Source organism: Aythya ferina (genome assembly GCF_964211825.1).
Source record: "Aythya ferina genome assembly, chromosome: 18".
Taxonomy (NCBI): Eukaryota; Metazoa; Chordata; class Aves; order Anseriformes; family Anatidae; genus Aythya; species Aythya ferina.
Window position 1 is genome coordinate 2,811,208 of NC_140317.1, and position 21,859 is coordinate 2,833,066.

Here is a 21,859-nt window from a genome sequence, read left to right on the forward strand (position 1 = left end):
GATGGGGACGGGGCTGGGGACCGTGGCACGGCCGCCGGGCGCGCAGGGGCTGCGGAACCACGGCAACACGTGCTTCATGAACGCCGTGGTGCAGTGCCTCAGCAACACCGCCCCGCTCGCCGAGTTCCTCGCCCTCGGCCGCTACCGCACCCGCGGAGCCCGAGCCGAGGTCACGCAGCGCCTGGCGGCCCTGGTGCGCGCCCTCTGGACCCTCGACTACAGCCCGCGGCTCTCCGCAGAGTTCAAGGTACGGCCCCGACGGCCCCAGCCCGGCCCCAGCCCGGCCCCGTCACCCCACGGCCGCTCAGCAGCTCCCACGGGCACCGTGGTGCTGAGCCCAGCACGGGGCCATGCACGGAGTGCGAGGGCTGAGCCGACTTCAGGCTGAGCCTGGGGCTCCCTCCCGCTGGGTGCTGGCTGCCTGCTGGGCGCTCTCACCCCGTTATTTTCTTTATTCCCCTTACACTGAGCTCCCTCGCAGCAAAGAGAGCGCAGGGCGGGTGCCCCACAAGGGTTCAGCCTCGGTGCTGACTTGGCACCCCGCTGCCGGGGCTCTGCCCGCCTGGGGTTTGGGCACTGTGCCCGTACAGGGCGCCCAGTGCTGTCCGTGGCCGGCTCGGTGACAGCTGGTTTGGTGACGGTGGCACCCGGCTGGCGCTGCGTGTCCCCGGGGATTTGTGCTCGAGGTGTCGGGCTTGCTGTGATCCCAGCAGTGCATCTGCTCAGCCAGGGGCTGGGCCCTGAGACCGAGCTGGGCAAAGCTGGAGGGGACCTTGGGGGGCACCCAGCTGGGCTGAGCACCCCCCAGTTTGCTCTGCTCAGCAGAAGGGGAAACTGAGGCACGGGGCAGCGCATTCAGCCAGTGGCCATGGAACTGGGGGGCCCCAAGGCCGAGCCTTGGTTGTGAGGGGCTGGAGCTGAGCAAGGGAGAGTGTGAGACCACAGGCTTCGGGGCGTCAAGGTTGTTAGAGCCTCTGTGGGGCTGTTAGCTCGTGAACTGCCTAATTAGGGAAGCCTTCGTTACCGGGATGTGCCGGCCAGTTGGAGGGTGCTGGGGTCTGCCCGTGCGGCACCGGGTGGCATTGGGCTGAGCACACCCTGAGGTGGCACCGCCAGCCTCACCCCGCTGGGGAAACTGAGGCACGGGGTGGCACTGGGCTTGCAATGGGGTGCTGCTGATGGGGTGAGGGTTTGGCCAGGCTGGGGGGGTCTCTGGTGACAGCCCCGGCCCCAGGAGCATCCCCACTGCCTGTTGGGGCGGCAGCGGTTCCTGGTGCCCAAAAGTTGTTGCACAACGAGCTGCTGGGAGATGCTCCCTGGCCGGCCCAGAGCTGTGACAGCCCTGCAGCCGCCGGGACAGCGGGCACCGGCCCGTTATGGGCTTAATTACTGCAGGTTGGGGCTGGGACGGGATCAGGGCCTTGTGCCGGGGTGTCAGTTGTCTCTGGGACGTGTGTCCCGGGGCTCAGCGCCGTGCCTTGCAGAGCATCGTGTCCAAGCACAGCGCGCAGTTCCGGGGCAACGCGCAGCACGACGCCCTCGAGTTCCTGCTCTGGCTGCTGGACCGCATGCACGAGGACCTGGGCGCCGCCTCACCCGCGCAGGGGCCCTGCGCCACCACCGAGGTGGGTGTCCCCGCTCTCAATGTCCCCGTGTCCCCGTCCCCAGTGAGGTGCCAGCGCCTGGTGTGACACTGGCGGAGGCCGTTTGGCTTCGGGACAGGGCCCTCTGTGCCCCCCAGCGTCCTTTTTGCAGCAGCAGCTCTCAGAAGCTGAACCCACCGCTGCCCGCCCCTTGCACCCCATGGGCAGCGCCCTCCTCCCAGGTGTCCCCCCACTGTTTTGGGGTCCCCGTGGAGCCCAGCGCCTGCCCTGGGTCCCTGCAGCACCCGTGGGTGCAGCAGATCGCTGCTGGGAGCGGTCTCGGTGGCACTTTGGCTCCAAAGTGGTGCCTGCGGGGGGCACTTTGTGCTTTCTCTTCTGCTTTCAGAACCTATTAAACAGGAAGAAAAGCTGAAGCACGCTTTTTGCCGTCAGGCAGCAGCTGCTCAGGCGGCTGGGTGGGAGCTGGGAGCACAGCAAGCACCTGAAACCCCCTGGGAGAAGTCAGCGCCCGCGTCCCCCACCCCAAAACCTGCTGCTGGTGTCACACGGGGTGACACGGGGTGGGGATGCTGTGGGATGCAGAGCGCGGACACTGGGTTTGGGGACATTCTGAGCCGGGAATGTGCTGGCACAACCCCAGTGTGTCCCCTGTGCCCTGGGGACAGGCAGGAGCCGCTGGTGACAGCTCTCTGGTGGGACTGAAACAGGTGCTGGGTCTACCCGAGCAGCCCCAGGGGTCCGAAGGGTTTGCTGCTTGGAGGGCTGGAGCAGGAGGAGGAACCTCCAGGAGATTTGGGGCAATTTGGGGGAATCAGAGGGGGCAAGGGCAGTGCTCAGAGTGAGTCAGGTCCACCTCTGACACGGCAGATGGCCCCCAGCAGGCCGTGAGGACACGTCAGGCTCAGCGGGACCTGGTGCCAACAGATGGCACCAGGCAAACCCACAGCCCGTCCAAATACCTGCTGCATTTTCAGGCTTGCTCATGGCCATACCAAAAACTCTTCATTCCCTACAACAGCCCAGTCCTCCAGCAGCATCCCACCGCTGGCTGTGCGCACCCTGAGGGCGCCCCTTTCACAGAGCTGGAGGCTGAGGCAGGGCAGGGAGAGGGGCCGGGTGTTGGGGGGGCTGAGCCCTGGTTTCCAGCAGCCCAAGCCCTGAAAAGCCGAGCACTTGTCATGTTTTCATCCGTGTCCTGTAAGGATCAGAGCAGGGGAACTCGCAGGGCAGCTCACTGCCACAGCTACCACAGGGCTCGGCTCTCCCGGGTCCTCCTTGCCCCGGGGCTGCTCCTGGCTGAGGCTTTGGGCCGTGCTGCCCACGTGGGGATGTGCCCAAAAATCCCCCTGCAGCAGATGCCCATGGGGCCGGGCAGCAGTCGCTCCCTGTGCCACAGAGCCCATGGGGACACCGCAGCTGTGCCTGACTCCCCGTGCCCCTGCGGTGCCCCGGGCTCACCCCGCTTGTCCCTTGTCCCCGCAGCCCATCTTGGAGCAGAGCAGCAGTGCCGGCGGTGCCGCAGCGCCCCGCGCGCAGAGCTTCGTGCAGAGCCACTTCCAGGCGCAGTACAGGTGAGCGAGGGCCGCGTCCTGCCCTGGGAGCAGTGCCACAGCTGCGTGGTGCTGCCGGAGGGGGGGACACCCACGGGCTGGGACCCCCCCGAGTTTGCTGGGCTGGGAGGGCTCGGGGCAGGGAGGAGGGCAGTGAGGGGATGTGTGGAGGTGCAGAGAAAAGAGAGGAGGGAAAAATGGAAAGAGGAGAGGAGAGGAGAGGAGAGGAGAGGAGAGGAGAGGAGAGGAGAGGAGAGGAGAGGAGAGGAGAGGAGAGGAGAGGAGAGGAGAGGAGAGGAGAGGAGAGGAGAGGAGAGGAGAGGAGAGGAGAGGAGAGGAGAGGAGAGGAGAGGAGAGGAGAGGAGAGGAGAGGAGAGGAGAGGAGAGGAGAGGAGAGGAGAGCCGGCTGCACCAGCTTGTGCAGCTGCAATCGCTGCGGTGCCATTGATAGGGTTCAGAGTGAACAGCCGGCCGGGGCTGTGCGTGGCTCTGGGTAGGCACCATGGAGGGACACGAGCCCCCCACCTCCATCTTGCAGCCCCGGTGGGGCTGTCCTATCTGTGTGGCATCTTGCCACGCTCCCTGGGGACGTGCCAGCGCCGTGCTGCGCCCCGCAGGTCCTCGCTGACGTGCCCGCACTGCCTGAAGCAGAGCAACACCTTCGACCCCTTCCTCTGCGTCTCGCTGCCCATCCCCACGCACCAGACCAGGTGAGCCCCCGCACCCCCCCCCACTCCCCCAAAACCGAGCGATTCGCACAATTTGGGCCAAAAGATTTGTGGTGTGGGTGCTGCGATGGGAGGGTGCCGGCCGAGGGGGTGCCCCCCGCCCTGACTCCCCCCGATGCCGTCCGCAGGGCGCTCAACGTGACGCTGGTGCTGCAGCGCGATGCCGGGCGCCCGCTGCGCGTGGGGCTGGCGGTGCCGCTGCGGGGCACGGTGGCGGAGCTGCGCGCCATGGTGGCGCGGGAGGGGGACGTGCCCCCCGAGCAGGTACCAGGGCTTGGTGGCAGCGGGGGCACCCCAAATCCCCCCCCAGGCCCCCCACCGCCGTGGTGTCCCGCAGGTGATCCTGGCGGAGGTGTCCCCGCGGGGCTCCCTGCGCTCGCTGGGTGACGCCGAGGAGCTGGGCACGGCCGGGGAGGGGGCGGCCCTGTACGCGCTGCAGGGGCCCCCTGCGCCCCCCGCAGGTACCGGGGCGCTGCTGGGATTGGTGGGAGATAACAGCCCTGGGCTCTGATTGGTGGGAGATAACAGTCCTTGTGCTGGGATTGGTGGGAGAAAAGAGCCCCACGCTCTGATTGGTGGGAGATAACAGCCCCCTCCACCCCAATTTCATGATTGGTGGAAGCAGGTGCCTGCCCTGCTCTGATTGGTGGCAGCCTCCTTCCCTCCCGGTGATTGGCGGGAGCCGTGTCCCTCGCGCTGTGATTGGTGGGGGCAGGTGTGTGCTGTGCCGTGATTGGTGGCGGGCAGGTGTCTGCCCTGTGGTGATTGGTGGAGATTTCACCCCCTATTATAATTGGTGGGAGGCAGGGATCCCCTATGCTGTGATTGGTGGGAGCTGTGTGCGCTGCGCTGTGATTGAGCGACGCTGCACCCCCGGGCTGTGATTGTGCCCCTGTCCCCATGTCCCCCCCAATGTCCCCCCCCCAATGTCCCCGTCCCGCAGGCCGCCCCCCGGCCCCCCCTGCGCTCCTGCTGCTCCTGTGCCACGCCGCGGGCACCGGCCCCCACCAAGCCAGGTACCGGCACCGCGCCCCCCCCGGTGCTCCCCCAGTGCCCCCATCCCCGGGGGGTGTCCCCACTGCTGCCCCAGCCCCGTCCCCTCTGTCCCCAGGTTCGGGCCCCCCCTGGTGCTGTGGCAGGAGCGGGGCGCGTCGTGGGCGCAGCTGCAGCGCAGCCTCCTGGCCCCGCTGCGGCACCTGATGAGGAGCGGGGCGCAGGTGAGACCCCCCCGGGTGCCCCCTCCCGGGGACAGGGCCGTGGCGTCACCCAGCCCTTGGCACCCGGGCGCCACCATCCAGGGGTCCCCGCGCTGTCCCTGGGGCTGGGAGGGGGCAGCCCCCACAGGTGGGACCCCGTCCCCGTGGTTGTCCCCACCGCGGGTGGGAGCAGGATCGAAGTCCCTGGGGACCCAGAATTAAATTCCCAATGCAAACCAGGATCGGTGCCTGCATCCAGCCTGGGGTGGGCGCTTGGCCGGGGGTGGCCCCGCTCCTGGGGTAGCCGAGCCCCCCCTGAACACCCCTGAACCCCACCCAGCCCCCGCTGAACCCCGCTGTGCCACGCAGGGCTCAGGGACCCTGTTCCGGCTCCGTGTGGCCGGGGACACAGCGCCCGGCACCTACCTGTCCCCGCAGGACGCCCGGCCCCTCTGCCACCCCGCCATCGACAGGTGAGGGGGGGACACGGTTGTCCCCATGGGGAGGGGGGTGCTGCTGCCCCCGGCCCCACCGGGAGGGAAACTGAGGCACGGAGAGGGGCCAGGGACTCACGGGGCTGACGCTGCCCCGCAGGGCGCTGCGGCTGAGCGGCGCGGGCGGCCCCCCCCACGTGCAGCTGACGGCCGAGTGGGACGTGGCCACCAAGGAGCGGTGAGTCCCGCGTGGGGATCGGGGGCAGCGTGGGGTGCCCTGCCCTGAGCACCCTCCCGGCCTCCCCCGCCCCGCAGCCTCTTCGGCAGCCTCCAGGAGGAGGCCGTGCAGGACGCCGAGAGTGTGCGGCTGCAGCAGCAGGCACACCAGCAGCAGCACAGCTGCACGCTGGACGAGTGCTTCCAGCTCTACACCAAGGAGGAGCAGGTGGGGGGCACCCCAAAAACGAGCACCACGGTGCTGGGGGGAGGCTGCTGGGGCTGCCGGGCTCGCTTTGGGGTGCTCATGGTGTGCGGTGTCCCCAGCTGGCCCCGGACGACGCGTGGCGCTGCCCGCACTGCCAAGTGCCGCAGCAGGGCACGGTGAAGCTGAGCCTCTGGACGCTGCCCGACATCCTCATCATCCACCTGAAGCGGTTCCGGCAGGTGGCCGAGCACCGGCACAAACTCACCACCCTGGTGCGCTTCCCCCTGCGGGGGCTGGACATGGCCCCGCACCTCGCCCCGGAGGGGGGCCGCTGGGCGCCCCGGCGCCTGCCCAAGAGCCGCCCCCGCGACTCCCTGTACGACCTGTACGCCGTCTGCAACCACCACGGCAGCATGCAGGGCGGCCACTACACCGGTGAGTGCGGGGTGGGACGGGGCACGGCAGTGGGGTGTGCTGCGGGGCACCCCAGGGGATGGGCAGTGGGGCTTGGGGCATGGTGTGCTTTGGGGTACAGCCTGGGTTTGAGGTACAAAGCAAGGAGATGGGGCATGGGGTTGGGGTGTGCTGGAGGGGGATGTGCAGTGGGGCAGGACGTGGGGTTTGGAGGGCACTGCAGGGGTGTGCAACGAGGCTTGGCTGGCACCTCCGGGGCACGTGTGATGGGTTTGTATGGCACGGGGTTGGGGGGCACCGCAGGGGATATACTGTGGGGCAGGACACGGGGTGGGGGGCATGCACAATGGGCAGGGAGCATGGGCTGGGGGCGTGGGGCTGTGTCCCAGAGCAGAGCCTGCAGGGATCAGGCCGCCCTCGCTGCCAGCACCACCCCGCAGCGCCATGGGGCTCCCGTCCCCGCTGCACCGGGTGAGGGGCAGCCCAGGGGGGTCCCTGCCCCCTCGTGCCCTCCCTCACCCCTGCCCCAGCCTACTGCTGCAACTCCCTGGACGGGCGGTGGTACAGCTACGACGACAGCACGGTGGAGGCGGTGCAGGAGGACGAGGTGAGCACCCGCAGCGCCTACATCCTCTTCTACCAGCGCCGCAACGCCTTCCCCGCCTGGTCGGCCAGCAGCGCCGCCAGAGGTGAGCAGAACCGCCCCAGCCGTGGCACCTCACAGCCACCTGCACGCTGCCACCCGCCTGATGGTGCCCGGGAACCTCTGGGGCATGCACGTGGGCATGGCCCAGTGCCACGGAGCACGTGGGCACAGCACAGCCAGACACACGTGTGTGCAGCACCTGGACACGTGTGTGTGCACGGCACGGTGTGCACATGCGTGCATGCACCTGGGGATGTGTCCCCATGTGTGAACAGTGCTGCAGGTGCACACAGCACATCTAGGTGCACGCACACGTGCAGCGAGCGCACTGTGCAGACACACCGCAGCCAGCTGTGCACGCTTGCATGCAGCTGGGTGCCTGCACACACTGCACACGTGCTTGAAGCTGCAGCTGCACAGCACAGACGGCACGGTGTGGTCACACTCAGCCCACAGGTGTGCACACCCACACACGTGCACACAGCTCCTTGCAGCTCCCACATTGCTGCAGCCCCACGAGCAGCCCCTGCCCTGCTCCCAGGGGTGCTGAGCCCTCCCGGGGCCGTGGGTGGGACCGGTGCTGGTGCCGGCACTGCGCAGCCCTCGCACAGAGCCCGGCCCCGGCCCCACTCACAGCCCCCTGCTCCCCGCAGGCTCCAGCAGCTCGCCCCTGTCCGATCACTGGGTGTCCCGGCTGGGCGGCAGCAAGCAGGACAGCACCGTGTCACAGCCCCCTGCCCCCCGTCCCTCCCCGCCCAGCACCCCGGACACCAGCGCCGCCCAGGAGAAAGGTGAGCAGCACCCCCAGCACCCGCAGCACCCCCAGCACCCCGGGGTGGCTGCTCCGACCTCCTGCTCCTTTCCTTGCAGGCGGCTTCGAGGTGAGGCCCTCGGTGCGCGGTGTCCAGAGCCGCAGCCTCAGCATGAAGCTGCCCCCCGCCCGCCGAGACGGCCCCCCCAGGCCCGTGCCCCTGCGCTGGTCCTTCACCTCCCGGCCGTGGGCACCGGGGCAGCTGGTGGTGCACCTGGAGCCAGGGCACCGGCCCCGCCGCCCCCACCGTGCCGTCCTCCCAGCAGGGGCGGGTGAGGATGGCAGCCCCCACGCTGCCCCCCAGGCCCGGAGCCCCTCGCTGGGTGAGGCAGCCGGCACCCCCAAAAAATCTGAGCTGCCCCTCTGCACCCCAACGCTGCGCCGAGCCCGGAGTGCTGGTGCCGAGGTGGCCCCGCGCCTGCACCCCAAAAGCAAGAGCCCCCCCGGGAGTGGGGAGCAGGAGCAGAGACCCCCCCGGGGGCGGCAAGAGGGCAAAGCTGGGGGGGCTGCGCTCTGCAGGAGCCCGGGGAGCCCCGAGCCGCCCATCAGGCGCTCGCAGAGCTCGGCCAGCCTCCCCCCGCGTCCCCTCCGCCTGCTGCGGCGCTCGGCCTCGCTGGGCAGGGGCGCGGGGGGACCCCCACAGCCCCCCCTCGGCCCCCCGGGTGCACGGGGTGCGGTGCTGCGGGGCCGGGAGCGCACAGCATCGCTGCGCCGTGCGGCTGTGCCCGAGTCCAGCTTCTGAGCAGGGCCCCTGGGGCTGGTGTGAGGCTCAAGTGGGAGCGTCCGGCACTGGGGGGTGCCCGGAATTGGGGCATTTCTGCACCATGAACATCCAGATCCCGGGTGCATGGTGCCGGGGGCATCATGCAGGTACCTGGAAGCGGCGCATCCCTGCACCGTGAGCACCCCAAACCTGGGTGCGTGGTGCCGGGGGCATCATGCAGGGGGGTGCCTGGAATGGGGGGGGTATCCCTGCACATCTGGCACCCCAGGAAGATCCCGCAGCAGGGCACCCTGCACCCCGCTGCACCGGGGGCATCCTGTGCCGGGCGTGCCCTGCACCGCAGCCCCCAGCCCCTTCCCAACCCATGCCTTACCTGGGAGCGAGCACCAGGCAGCAGCGTGGGGTCCGTGGGACATCAGGAGAGGAGAGGATTTATTCTGTACAGAGAGTTTTATGCAGAGATGGTTTTGTTTTGTACGAGGCGACTCCTCGGCAGGGTGGCCGGCAGCGGGGCGCCGCTCCCGCTCTCAGGGCTATGCAAAATGCGATTCCTCCACCCAGCTTTTGTACGCGGGGGCTGCTGGCGGCGGCGCTCTGAGCTCTTTTATTAAAGACACGTGAAAGGAGCCGGTGCTGTGCGTGTGTGTGTGAGTGAGTGTGGTGCCCACCCGGCTGAGACCTGAAGCCCCCCTACAAGCTCCTGGAGTGGGTCCTGGGGGGTTTGGAGGTGGCCGTGGGCCACCCATGGGCACAAGCCTGTGGGGAAGGGGCTGGGGTGCAGCACGGCAGGCAGGCAGAGCCGCCCTCCAGCACCCACATGGCAAGGAGTGGCTGTAATGGGGTTTTCTTTCACCCCAAGGGCAAAACCCCACTGCTTTATCCCCACCCCGACCCCCCAAAGCCCACTTCCACAGCACGGCCCCACGACCACCACCACAACCAGCTGCAAAGCCACCGCAGGTGTCGAATAAACCCAGGCTCGGGGCGAGTTCAACAGCAATTTGCACATTTATTTCGGGTGCTCCCGCCCTCCCCTCGCCCGGCCCCCCCAAGGGGTGACGGTCACATCGCGGCGGGGCCGAGGGCAGCCCGGGGGGGCTGGGCTGTGCAGCGCGGGGAGCGGAGCGGGGCCGGGGGGGCCGGGAAGGCGAAGCATTTCCATGTACATTGGCCCTTGTACGCCAGGTCAGGTGGAATGGCTCCAAATAAAACAAATATATATATATATATTTCTCTATATACAAATATATAATATATATATATCTATGCCCACCAGATATATATATATACCATCTCTCTGAAAAGGATAAAAGGTTACTTTGTCTCTGCATGCACAACCAAAGCCTCTGCTCCACGCCACCAACCCACGACGACAGCGAGCGGGGGCTGCAGGCGGGGCACGGGGACGCGTCCCCCCCCCAGCACTCGCCTTATTGCTGCTGGGCCGGCCTCCCCCAGCCCCGCTCGGCCACAGCGAGCGCACGGTGGGGTCAAAGCAAAGAGACGAGACCCCGGAGCAACGCCACCCGCGTGGTGCCCCCCGTGCCCTGTTTCGGGGGGAGGACGGGGCCGCTGGCACCTCTCCAGCCCCGGTGGCACCGCAGGGACGCCGGATGCGCCCCGGGACGTGGGCGCCTGCCGGGGGGGACATAGGCACCGAGTCACAAGGCAAAGTCTGGATAAGGCGACCCCAACCCAACCCAACCCAACCCAACCAAGGAGCAGTGTCCCCCGAGCGCCAGCCGGGTGCCGCGGGGACGGGCGGGGAGGGGACGCTGTCATAGGGCCGTGCTCTCCGAGTCCTCCTCCTCCTCCGGGGGGGCTTTCACCGACAGTCTCTGCGCAGCGTCCGGCGGGTCCCGGCGCAGGGCGGCATCGACGCCGAGGTGGATGGACGGGATCTCGAAATGGACCAGACCTGCGGCGGGCACAGACGGGCGGTGTGAGGGGCTGCCACGGGGGCACGGGTGGGTGCTGGCACAGGGCGTGCTCTGACGGGCGGGCAGCGCTTGGTGCCACCGCTGGGGCGGCACACGGGGCCCCCAGCCTGGCCAGCTGCCTGTCCCCGCTCCTGGAGGGACGTTGGGGTCCCTCAGCAGGCAGCAGGAACACACCCAGGGGAGCGGGGGAAAGTCCTGGGCCCTGCTCCTGCAGCTGCCGGCTCGGGGACCCTGCCACAGGCGGCAGCACCCAGGGGAGCAGTGCCAGAGCGCAGCGACAGCTGGGCGCAGTGCTGGGGGCACCAGGGTCGGGTGCTCTGGTGCTGGGGGGCACCAGGTATGGGTGCTGTGCTGGGGGGCACCGCGCCTGGCTGCAGACCCACTGCAACGCCTGGGGTACCACGCTGGGGTGAGTTGTGGGGGCTGCACCGAGCCCTGGGCACAGCACCGGGGAGCAGCAGGGGGACGCAGCTCGCCTGGGGACAGCCCGACCCCACCGCTGCATGGTCCCCCCGTCCCATCCCCTCTGTGTCACCGGGCACATCAAGGTGCTGCGTGTGGGGACAGCCGGCTGCCAGCCACGCTGCACCCCGCAGGACATGCAGTGCCCCTAGGGCACCGAGCTCTGCCAGCACCACGTCCCCAGGCTGTCCCCACTTCCAAAGTGTCCCCTGCAATTCCCAGGATGGGGAAATGCCATCCTGCCACCACGTCCTGCCACCCGTCGGCAAAGCCCCTCGGGAGCCGAGCTGGGGACACCATTGGGTGCCCGCTGCCACTTTGCTTCTCCAGGGCCGTGGGGCAGGAGGGAGCCAGCGGCACGAGGAAGCCAGAGCCAGGTGACAAAAGTGTCCTTGCTGGCAGGATGGGGCTGGGGGCGGGCTCTCACCTGCCCCATGCACCCACGGGTGGCAGTGGGGAGGGGGTGGCCCTTGGGGACAGCAGTGGTGGGGGACGGGGACAAAGAAACAGCGACAAGGTCAGGACACAGAGGACACAGCAGCAGAGCTTTGGGGCACTGCCCAGGGACACTGCCACCCTCCTGGGGACACAGCCATCTTCTTAGGGACACTGCCACCTTCCACGGGGCATTGCCACCTTCCTGGGGACACTGCCACTTTCATGAGGACACTGATCTTTCTGGGAACACTGCCACCTTCCCAGTGATGTCACAACCTTCCTGAGGGCAATGCCACCTTCCCAGGGACACTGCCACCTTTGTGAGGATATTGTCATCTTCCTGGGAACACTGCCACCTTCCCAGGGACCCTGCCACCTTCCTGAGGACACTGCTACCATCCGAGAGACACTGGCACCTTCCTGAGGACCTTGTCACCTCCCCAGGGACCTTTCCACCTGCCTGATGACAGTCATCTTCTTGGGAACATGACCACCTTCACGAAGATGTTACCACCTTCTTGAGGACGCTGCCACCTTCCCAAGGACACTTCCACCATCCTGAGCACACTGCCACCTTCCTGGGGACACTGCCACCTTCCCAGGAACATTACCACATTCCTGAGGACACCACCACCTTCCCGAGGACATTACCACCTTCCTGAGGACACCGCCACCAAACCCCAGGCCACGAGCAGCCGTCCTGGTCCCTCTGCTCCGCAGACGCAGCCGTGCCACCAGACCACAGCCCCGGCTGCCCACGGGGTCCCAGCAGGGTCCCCAGGTGGGGTCCGTGCCCTGGACGGCTCCGAGCACCCCGGCGCAGCCCCGGCGCGTCCTCAGCGTCCCGCAGCGGCTGGGTTACCTGTGGGCACGCTCTCCCCGGGGGCCACGGCGTCGAGCAGGGGGGGCTCCGCGGGCTGGGGGCTAGAGCCGGACGCGCTGGCCGTGGGGGGCTGCGGCGGCGGCAGCGAGGGCCTCTGCCTCGGCTTGGGGACGGGTCGAGATTTGGTTACAGAGCCGCCCAGGGGAGGAAGAGGAGGAGGAGGAGGAGACGGGGAAGGTGCGGCGGCTGGGGACAGCTGACCTGAGGCCAGGCAGTAGCCTTGCGGGTAAGCGAGTCCATAGGGCGCGGGGGTGCTCGGTGGGGTGGGGGACAGGCTGGCGGGGGACGGCTGGCCCGCCGGCGGCTCCGACGTGCCCCCCGAGGGCGCCTTGGGCGGGATGGGCGCCAGCTTCTTGGAGGCTGCGGGAGAGACGGACAAGGCGGACAGACAGACGGGCCGACGGACGGACGGCGGTCAGCGGGGCGAGGGGCGCGGGGAGGCGGGCGCGCCGCCGGGCACCCACCTTTGCGCAGGCTGCGGGGGCTCTGCTCGGCGGGGGACGGCGGCGCGGCCGCTGCCTGCTGCCCGCTGCCCTTCTGCGGCCCGGAGACGGGGGAGAGCTCCTTGGGTTTTAAAGTGCTGGGGGGGGAAGGGGGAAAAAAAAAACAGCAGTGAGGTCCTGTCTGCCCCGGCACCCAGCGCCCCGGCACCCAGCGCATCCCGGTGCGAGGCGGTGCCCAAAGGTGCCCAGCGCCGGGCTGGGGGGTGTTAAAATCTGACTTTGCTCTAATTGCAGCTTTTTAAAGCGATTTCTCCGCGCAGAAGCCATGCTGCAGGCAAGCCCCCACACGGCTCGCAGCCGTTCCCGGGGACGGCGGTGACACCGAGGCCACCACCCATGGGAGGGCACCCAGGGGTGTCGGGGGCAGTTACCTGGCCAGGCTGGCTCCCACCGGCGTGCGGCCACCCCCGGGGGCAGAGGGCAGCGTTTGGGGCCGGGGGGGGGGCAGGAGCAGGGGGGCAGCAATGGGGAGCGGGCAGTGCCACGGGGCCAGGGAGCGCTGCGGGGGCACCGGCAGGGAGCAGGGCTTGGGGCGAGCGTGGGGGGCGAGCAGAGGGCGAGGGGAGGAAGAGGAGCAGCGGGGGGGAGGCAGGCTGCGGCTGCAGCCCGGCCAGAGGCGCAGGGGTGCGGGGCCGAGCCCCAGGGTGGGCTGTGCCCAGGGCAGGGGACAGGGCTGGGCACCGGGGGCCGGGGGACCCCGCTTGTCCTCGGGGCGGGGGGGGCTGTAGCAGCAATCCGACCAGGCAGGCGGCGCATCACCCGTGCTGCAAAATGTCCAAAAACAGCCACAGAACAGCAAAACGATAGAACGAAGAAATAAAAGACACGAGCAGAAGAAGCATCGGCAGGGGAGGAAGCGAAAGCAGCAGTGAAACAGCGGCGGAGTAGGAGCGGGCACGGCCCCACCGAGCGCTCGGGGCTGCTGCAGGAGAGGCCGAAACCGAAATGAGGGGGGATTTGGGGAACAGCCCCTTCCCCGTGCCTGGAGAGGCGAGCTCCAGGCTCTGCATGGTCCCAGCCATGGAGCCACCTCTAAAGGAGCCCTTGGCACATCCCCGTGGTTTGCGGTGCCATCGGCAGCCCAGCTCAGCCGGCACCTCTCCTCCAGCCAGGGGAGGAGGAAGAGGAGGAGGAGGAGGAGGAGGAGGGGGTGAAGGCAGCTCCAGCACGGGGGACACGGTGCCTTGGGAGCCAAGCACAGAGCAGAAGCAGGCTGGGCACAAACAGCACCAAAATACAGCAGCAGCAGGACAGTGGGGACCCGCCGGGCACCCACCGTGCTGGGCGCAGCAGCAGGGGACCCCCACAGCCCCCCCGGGACAGGGCTGGGACCGCTCCGAGCCCAGCCCCAGGACCCGGCCCCTGGGCAGGATGAGCCCAGGGAGTGCTGCAGGGAGGGTCCCACCTCCATGAGAACCCCACAGCACCCGTGGGTGCTCGGCCAGCCCTTTGCCACACAGCTCATGGCTGGGGGAAAACAGCCCTGTTGGGGCAGTGCGAGAGGGAGGCTCCCTGTTTCGGGGCAGGAAGGTGTAATTTAGATATTTTCCTCTACTTGGTCCATGCAGGATGAAGGCAGACACACAGACCTTGGGCTCGGGGAACACCGGGCTCCTTTAGGCTTTCGCTTTGGCCGCTGCAAGCCCAGCAGCTCCTTCCTTTGGGTTATCACCCAAATTCCAGCCCAGGATAACCACGGTGAGCCCAGCTCGTTGCGGACCCCACGGGGGCACCACGGGGACGAGGAGCACCCTCTCCTCCCACTCCCAGGGGGTGGCCGTGCCCGGGGGAGGACTCACCATGGGGACAGGGGACGGGGTGTCCTTACCTTGCCCGCTCGGCTGCGGGTGGGAAGCCGAAGCTGGTGGGAGGAGGAGAGGGGGTCGCCGAAATATCGGGCGCTTGCTCGGGGATGGGCGAGTGCGGCGTGGCGGGCAGCTCGGCGGGCGGCGCGGGGGGCTGTGTGGCCGGGGGGGTGGCGGACGCCTTGCGCCCCCCCGAGGTGCCTCTGCGGGCCACCCACGAGGTGTCCATCACCCTGACGCCCATGCTGGGGGGACAGAGACGGGTCCTCAGCACCCGCACGGTGGCACGGGACCGTGCTAGGGCCCCTGTGGGGTGCCCCCACCCTGTGCAGCCGCCCCAAGCCCAGCTGGTGGCCTGGGCTCAGGGCCGGCTGCTGCAGCGGGGTCTGGTCCCCACAAACGCCTCTTCCACAGGGAAGCTGCTGGGAATGGACCTCCACGGCAACAGGGCAGCAGTGGCTTTGCAGGACAAGCTTGTGTCACCGGCCACGTCGCCCCTTGCCCCGATACCAGCAGGCACCAGCATCCTCCCAGCACCCTCCCAGTCCTGCCGCGGAGGACACCGTACCTTTGGATTTTCCTAAGGCTGCGTGGACAGAAACACACAGTTATTAGTGGAAAAGAAGCTAAAATGAGCCACACGGTGCAGTGCCTGCTGCTTGGAAAGGGAGCTGTGAGGCCGAGGGGCTTGGAGCGTGTGTGCAGGAGGGACATGGGGGGGGACCAGGTCGTGCTGGGGCTGGGGAAGTCCAGGGGATGGGGTTGGGACCTGGCTGTGGGCCCACAGCACTGAGCAGGGCACAGGAGGTGACACAGGGAGAAGGATGCAGCCCCAGCCCCATGGCATGGGCCCGCCTGCTCCCATCTCCAGCAGGCTTGGGGCTGGTGAGAAGCTTGGGTCTCATCCAGGCACCCCCAGCTCTCATCCCAGCAGGGACAGTAGGGTCCTCCCATCCTGGGACCACCCGACCTCCACCAGTCTGCACCCTTGCTGTGACCCCCTCTGTCCCCAGCCCTACCCATCCTTCTTGTAAAACTCCAGCATCATGTTGTCCGTGGCCACGCTGAGCGGCCGCCGCGCCTGGTCGTGCTGCTTGCGGTCGGCGTGGTCCATGTCCGGGGAGGGCATGGAGCTGTAGTTGGCGTTGTGGTTCACGTGCATGGGGCTGCCGTAGTTCCCCGTGACGTTGAACTCAATGTCTGGGTGGCAAAGCGAGACGGGGACATCAGAGCTCTGACCCCCAGGGCCAGGAGGGGCAGCTGGTCCCCGTGATGCCCATCCCATCCCATCCCATCCCATCCCATCCCATCCCATCCCATCCCATCCCATCCCATCCCATCCCATCCCGGAGCTCAGCCCACCTCCGGGGAAGAACCAGTCTGCGTGCTGGATGAGCGGCTCGATGATGCCCACGATCTGCAGGGAGACGGTCGTCATCATCTCGGTGATGTTCCTGCAACACAGCGGGCAGCGGCTCGGCGGCTGCCACCCCGCCACGGCCCGACCCCGCTCCCTGTTGGGTTTTATCCACCCCTCGCCCCTCCAGCAGCCCCTCAGGTCTCTCGCCCCTGCTCTGCAGCCCCTCCATGGGGAGCGGGTGCTGCCCCCACGCTGCGGGAGAAACCTTTCATGCCCCAGGGCTGCGGCTTCAGTCCCCGTCACCCCCTCACACGTGCCCAACACCATACGCTACCCTTCTGCCTGCGGCCAGAGGAGGTTGGGGCCCAGCACGATGGCCACGTTGCTCGGCGTCATTTTGTTCATGTCCTGGTACTCAGTCAGCTTGGCCAGGAATTTAATCAGGTACCTGCAGGGGTGAGCCCAGGTGCGGGTGAGGCAGGGCGCGCCCTCCCCATGCCCGCAGCGGCTCCTCGGCCGCCCCACGCTCACCTGATGTTGTTGTAGTTGGCCTTGGGCAGCTTCTCGCAGGCGTTCCACAGGGCCTGCAGCCGCTTCTCCTGCTCCGGGATGCTGTGGGAGGGGATTGGGATTGGGGTGAGCACCCCGCAGACCCCAACCCTACCACCCCACTGCCTGCAGCACAGGCACCGCACCAAGGGGGATGGTGCCCTTCACATTGGGGTGCTCACTCCGAGCTCGTTCCTTTAGCAGCCCGAACACCACACGGATGGGTTTGTGCATTTATAGCAGGAGGTCTGAGCGCCCTCGGGCAGGGTTTGCAGACCCAGCCAGGAACAGGAGCAGAGCCCAGCTGTGAGGTGCTGGGAGAGCTGAGCCACCTCGGGCAGGGTGCTGTGCACCACGCTGGGGACATCAGGGTTTGGTGACATCAAGGCCACTGGGTCATGCAACCCCCAAGGAGCATCACAGAGCCCTCAGACCCTGGAGGAAACACCCCACGTGCTGGCAGCTGGTCAGAAACAACTCAAGAAGGTGCCCACACTGTGCTGGGTGTGTGGGAGCATCGGACCTGGAGCCTGGGAGCTCCTGCACTGCTGCCCTCCGTGCTGCTGGCCATCCGTGGGCCGTCAGCCTTCGTGCTCGGCCTCCTCACCCTCGGGGAACTGCCACGGGGCTACAATTTGCTTGTTTTGCCCCTCCTGAAACTCATTTGAAACTGCTTTGGGGAAGACCCCCGGGCAGACCTCAGCAGATGCCAGCACTGGACCAGGGCTGGGGCACAGGCGAGGCCAAGTACGGGGCTGGGGCTCTGGGGGGACACCCGCGGGGACAGCCCCAGCCCCAAGGCCACCTCCCGACCCGGACTCACTTGGAGGCCTGGATCCACTCCTCGTACAGCTCAAACGTCATCAGCGGCTCCGGCAGCTCGCGCAGGTAGGACTTGAGTGCTCCTGAAGCACACAGCGGGCACGGGGCTCACCACGGCTCACCGGGGCCACCTGCACCCCCCTGCTGGCGGCACTGCCCGGCGTGTGCTGCCTCCCCAGACCCCTTCGGTTCACTGGAGCTTCCTCGAACCCCAGCAGCTGCTGAACTTCCACCCCCTGCAGCTCCTCCCTCTCCCTTTCCCCTCCAGCAGCCCCTCTGCCTCTCCTTTTTGCCCAGCACCATGCCCCAAGCCCCCCACTCAGCACATCTCTGAAGCTCGGTCGGTGGCTTCCCAACAGGACACCAGTGCCCACACCCTGCAGCCAGCAGGAGCCAAGCCCAGGAGGTGAAAAGCTGACTCGCCTTTAAACCAAATTAATGCTCAATGACAGCCCAGCAGGCCGGGCTCTGCGTGCAGAGGGCATCTTGCATCACTGCAGAAGCAGCAGAGAGATGATTGAGAACTCAATTAGGGGGTGTGTGTGTGCAGCTCCCTGCCTGCTCTTGGCTCCTCTGGAGAATCTCAGGCTCAGCATAACCGTGGGGTTCATCCCTCAGCAGGGGCAGAGGGGAGGTGCATGCACTCGGTGAGGGATGTCCAATTCAGGCTCAAAGCAAGCCTGAACCCAGCTCTTCGATGTGTTCAGCGCAGCACAAGCACCTCGCTGGCTCCTGCCCTTAGCAGCATCCCCCCCGTGCCCCAACGCAGGGCTTCCACTTTGCCTGACACAGGCTAGCCCCCAACCAACAGAAGATCAGGACCAGGGCACCCCAAAGCCACCAAACCCCGGGCGGTCCCCACCTGCGATGGCATGTGGGTCGGCCGAGTACTCCTGCACGTCCACCACGCAGCAATCCAGGGCGGCCTTCAGCTTCTTCAGCTTGGAGGCAGAGGGAGCCACGCGGAACAGACCCTTGGCAGAGGACACAGGGAGTGTCGGCACCAGGGCACGGCCCCGAAACCTCCCCGGCCACTTGTCCCCATGCCACCAGAGGTGGCCAGGACGCTGGCACCCAGCACCCACCTCCTCCTGCATGCCGCACTCCAGCAGCATGGTCACGCAGGCCTCCACGGGGAAGGCGATCTCCCGCCCGCTGACGGCCAGGTGCTCCTCCAGCGGCTTCCCGAAGGATGGCTTCTCCATCCACGCTTCTGCGATGGGCAGAGGGGTGATGGGGGACAGAGTGGGGGGCACCCCGTGTTCTCCTCACCCCCCCGGAGGAGAAGCTCGGGGATGGCAGCGGGTGTTTGGGTGTTGATGCAACACCACGACCCCACATTTCTGTCCTGGGACACTGAGAAGTGGGTTTTAAAGGTGAAATCCTAGCAAAACATTTCCCAGCCGTCACATTTCAAGGGGGCTGAATGATGCTTTCCAGGGGAGCAACGTCTCGCAAACATTTGCAGGCTTCTCCCCCTTCTTTTACCACAATTTGAGGACTCGATCCCTGCCCAACCGGGGCACAGGGCGGCTGCTGGGCTGACAGCACAGTGGCCTCAGGGGACGGGGACACTTCCCCAGCTCAGGGACAGGTGGGATGCAAAGAGGGGGAGCAGACGGAGGGTGCCCAGCTGCAAGCCAGGCACCACGCCACACGGTGACACCGCAGCCTGTCTGCAAAGCCACGTACGGCTGCCGGCGTGACGCCGGGTGATGGGCTCTGTGTCCCCAGTGTCACCCCCCTCGGGAGCGGGACGAGCCCCGCGTGCACTCACCCTGCTGGGCTTTTATCTGCGGCAGCACGTTCTGCAGAAGCGCCAGCGACTTCCTGTGGTACTCGGCCTGCACCTCGATCAGCTGGGGAGAGAGGGCACCGAGTGCGTGCGGTGCCGCCGGCGCGGTGGGGACGGGCACGGGGCAGCCGCAGCGCGGGGCCGAGGGGAGCGGCCGGCTCGCAGCGCTTACCGTCTGGAAGTAGTTTGCATAGTCGATTTCTTTGGCCACGAAGCTGTACATGTCAGCCGAGAGCTGGTCCTGCGGGGAGCACAGAGTTAGGAGCACGCTCAGGGCTGTGGCCACCACGATGGACAACACTGCCCGCCAGCCTTCCTCCCTGCCTCAGCCTCAGCGCTGAGCCCAGCACAGCACGCTGCAGCGCCTGCTTGAGATGTGCCCGGGACCCCAGACGCCCAGCAGCACGGCGGGGCTTTGCTTTCTGCTGCGTTACAAACTTCTCCACTCTCCCACAGCCTTGCAAAAACCCCAGTTTGCCATTTCGAGCTTCTCAGAACGATTTACATGGAAACCTCCCAGGCTGAACAGCACAGATCTGGCACAAATTGCACAAAAGTTTGCTCTTCGCTCGCTGCATCGCTTCTCCCGTGCGAGCAGCCCCTCAGCTGCGTTTCTGCAGAGCAGAGCAGCACAGCTCGTGTGCCGCGGGCACTGCACCAGCGCGCACACAGCACAGCCCGACGGGCCCTCGGGTGCCCCTCCTGCTTTCTGGCAGCGAGGAGGAGGGAGTTGGCTGCTCCGAGCTGCAAGGAGCCCTCCCAGAGCTGCACGCAGCCCCGCAGCTCACGTTTTCTATCCTCACGCTTTCTCTATGCACTTTGCAGTTGCTCTTTAAGAATCCCCCTCCTGCACTGACACTGGAGGACATGCAGAGGGCTGGGAGCAGATTTCCAAGGCCACTCGGGTCCTGCCTCTGTCCCCACGAGTTGACTCAGCCGAGCCCTGGGGACAGGATGCTCTTGGGCTCCCAAGAGCTGTGGGACACAGGGGGACAGAGGAACTGTGGCTGGGAAGCATCACTCACACCCAGCAGTTCTGGGGCACAGCACCTGTTTATGAGGGTGGCACGTGCTGTGCCCGAGCACCCCACAACGCCCTGTGGGGCCGAGAGGGGACCAGGGCTGCCAGGGGCTGTGCTGGGCACGGGGCCAGCCCCAGGGAGGGTTTCTGGGTGCAACGGGGAAGCAGAGGGGGTGATGCTGCAGGTTCCCACTGCAAGTGGCGCCTGGGATGCGAGGGGATGCTGAAGCCCTGGCTGCACGTGGAGGTGTCCCCAAGCCGTGCTGTCCCTCCCGCTGTGCCCTGATGTCCCCACACCCCCATGTGTCCCGGGGTGGCCCCAGGCTGAGCCCCCGCGAGCGGTACCCTGCAAATCTCCACTCGGTTTGCTGCCTCCTCCATCTCCTCCCTGAGAGCGTCGGCTTTGGCGCCCGATGGCTGCAGGTTGCTCGACAAACTCGATGACTTTGCGGACTGCTGCCACCTGCGGACAGCGGGCAGGGTGTCAGGAGGGGCAGGGACCACGCAGAGCCAGTGGGCAGCCCAGGGACCCCCTGCCAGCCCCCAGGGCTGAGCACCACGGAAAGGGGCCCAGCCCGTGCTGGGATGCAGGAGCCACCCCCAGCCCAAACGCTCCCTAGCTCCAATTTAGCAATTATTATTTTTCAAATGCTTGCAGACTGCCTCGGGCACAGCCCCAAGTGGGCTGTTCGAGTCACCTGGGACACGGGGTGACGCCAAGGGACATCCCACGTCCCCAGCTGGGCTCTGCCAGCCGAGCGCTGCTCTACAGCAGCAGGAGCAGCTGGCTCTTTGCCACCATGTACGAATTCAGCAAGATAGGGAGAACAGGAAAAAATAAAGATTTGGGCCAGAAAAAAAATACATTTTTTTTTCCCTGCAGTGTGCAGGGAAAAGGGATTTTGCAGAGCAGAGCTATGGGATCACTGTAGAGCTTGACTTAGAGGCACCATGACATGGCCAGGCTGTGACTTCCCACGGCTGCTGGCTATGCATTTTGCATCACCCCAGCCACCCTGGGGATTTACAGAGCCAGGGGCAGCCCTGAAGCCCCTCGCAAGGAGTGACACCTGCCCAGCACAGGCAGCCCGGCTGCAGTTCCCACCTCGTCCTCGAGGAGTCCATGTCCAGCACCAGCTTTGCTAAATGCTTCCTCTGTTTTTGGATATTTGGGATTTCCACCTGCAGCAACACAGGGGCACGGGAGGAGAGAAACACCTCGCTTAAATCACCGCAGCATTAGGAAGGCAGCGCAGCCCATCCCTCCTCTGCTTCCCACCCGTGATGCTCACAGCACCTCAACACCAACACGCAAGTGTGAAAACCCCATCCCCGAAAGAGGCATCCTTCGGTCAGTAAGTCCTCCTGCACCTGGATACCTGGCTTAAGGAAGAAAAACTCTTCCTGGGATGTGCCAGCCATAGCAGCAAAGCCTGCCACGCACAGACAGCGTCTGCCAAGGGCTCTGCAGCAGCTGAAAGCCCCAAAGCTGCAGCCCGGCCCTGCTCTCCTGTCCTATCACCAGCAAGTCAATAAAGCTCTTCGTATTTCAGCCGGGGGCGATAAAATCAGAATGGAGCCCATGACATTTTGCAAGACATAAAAGGGAAAGAAAAAAAAAAAAAAAAAAGAAGAAGAAGCATTTGGCAAAATTAAAAAAACAGAAAGTTGGCAGCAGGAAGAAAAAAGAAGGAAAAAAAAAAATCCCAGACAACAACCTCCCTTGTTTGGAGCTTGGAAACGTGTTTCA

General features: G+C 66.5%; 2 protein-coding genes across 7 annotated transcripts in view; one reads left to right on the forward strand and one right to left on the reverse strand.

Annotated features, from left to right (window-relative positions):
• USP43 (ubiquitin specific peptidase 43) lies at window positions 1-9,157 on the forward strand. Of its 2 annotated transcripts, none has more exons than XM_084492195.1 (15): window positions 1-247; window positions 1,470-1,625; window positions 3,087-3,175; window positions 3,772-3,864; window positions 4,011-4,146; window positions 4,220-4,343; window positions 4,826-4,898; window positions 4,994-5,099; window positions 5,448-5,551; window positions 5,673-5,750; window positions 5,828-5,957; window positions 6,056-6,371; window positions 6,881-7,039; window positions 7,650-7,787; window positions 7,867-9,157. In XM_084492195.1, the coding sequence occupies exons 1-15, from the start codon at window positions 2-4 to the stop codon at window positions 8,547-8,549; spliced, it is 2,631 nt and encodes an 876-aa protein (XP_084348321.1). In that variant the 5' UTR covers window position 1; the 3' UTR covers window positions 8,550-9,157. The 2 variants fall into 2 exon arrangements, with proteins under 2 accessions (XP_084348321.1, XP_084348322.1); XM_084492196.1 differs by having other exon boundaries at window positions 1,485-1,625.
• Window positions 8,770-21,859, reverse strand: part of ARHGAP44 (Rho GTPase activating protein 44) — a 25,276-nt gene continuing 12,186 nt past the window's right edge. Inside the window, exons 6-22 of one of the 5 annotated variants that reach the window (XM_084492200.1) lie at window positions 21,215-21,291; window positions 20,455-20,572; window positions 19,261-19,329; window positions 19,071-19,152; window positions 18,379-18,506; window positions 18,156-18,267; window positions 17,295-17,376; window positions 16,454-16,534; window positions 16,257-16,370; window positions 15,925-16,016; window positions 15,582-15,762; window positions 15,131-15,148; window positions 14,586-14,807; window positions 13,129-13,521; window positions 12,719-12,834; window positions 12,234-12,614; window positions 8,770-10,449 (exon numbers count right to left, since the gene is read on the reverse strand). In XM_084492200.1, the coding sequence (XP_084348326.1) occupies window positions 10,310-10,449; window positions 12,234-12,614; window positions 12,719-12,834; window positions 13,129-13,521; window positions 14,586-14,807; window positions 15,131-15,148; window positions 15,582-15,762; window positions 15,925-16,016; window positions 16,257-16,370; window positions 16,454-16,534; window positions 17,295-17,376; window positions 18,156-18,267; window positions 18,379-18,506; window positions 19,071-19,152; window positions 19,261-19,329; window positions 20,455-20,572; window positions 21,215-21,291 (2,406 nt within the window). In that variant the 3' untranslated portion in view covers window positions 8,770-10,309. The remainder of the gene's footprint in view (window positions 10,450-12,233; window positions 12,615-12,718; window positions 12,835-13,128; window positions 13,522-14,585; window positions 14,808-15,130; window positions 15,149-15,581; window positions 15,763-15,924; window positions 16,017-16,256; window positions 16,371-16,453; window positions 16,535-17,294; window positions 17,377-18,155; window positions 18,268-18,378; window positions 18,507-19,070; window positions 19,153-19,260; window positions 19,330-20,454; window positions 20,573-21,214; window positions 21,292-21,859) is intronic. The other 4 variants (XR_014684577.1, XM_084492199.1, XM_084492197.1 and 1 more) reach the window with 4 other exon arrangements.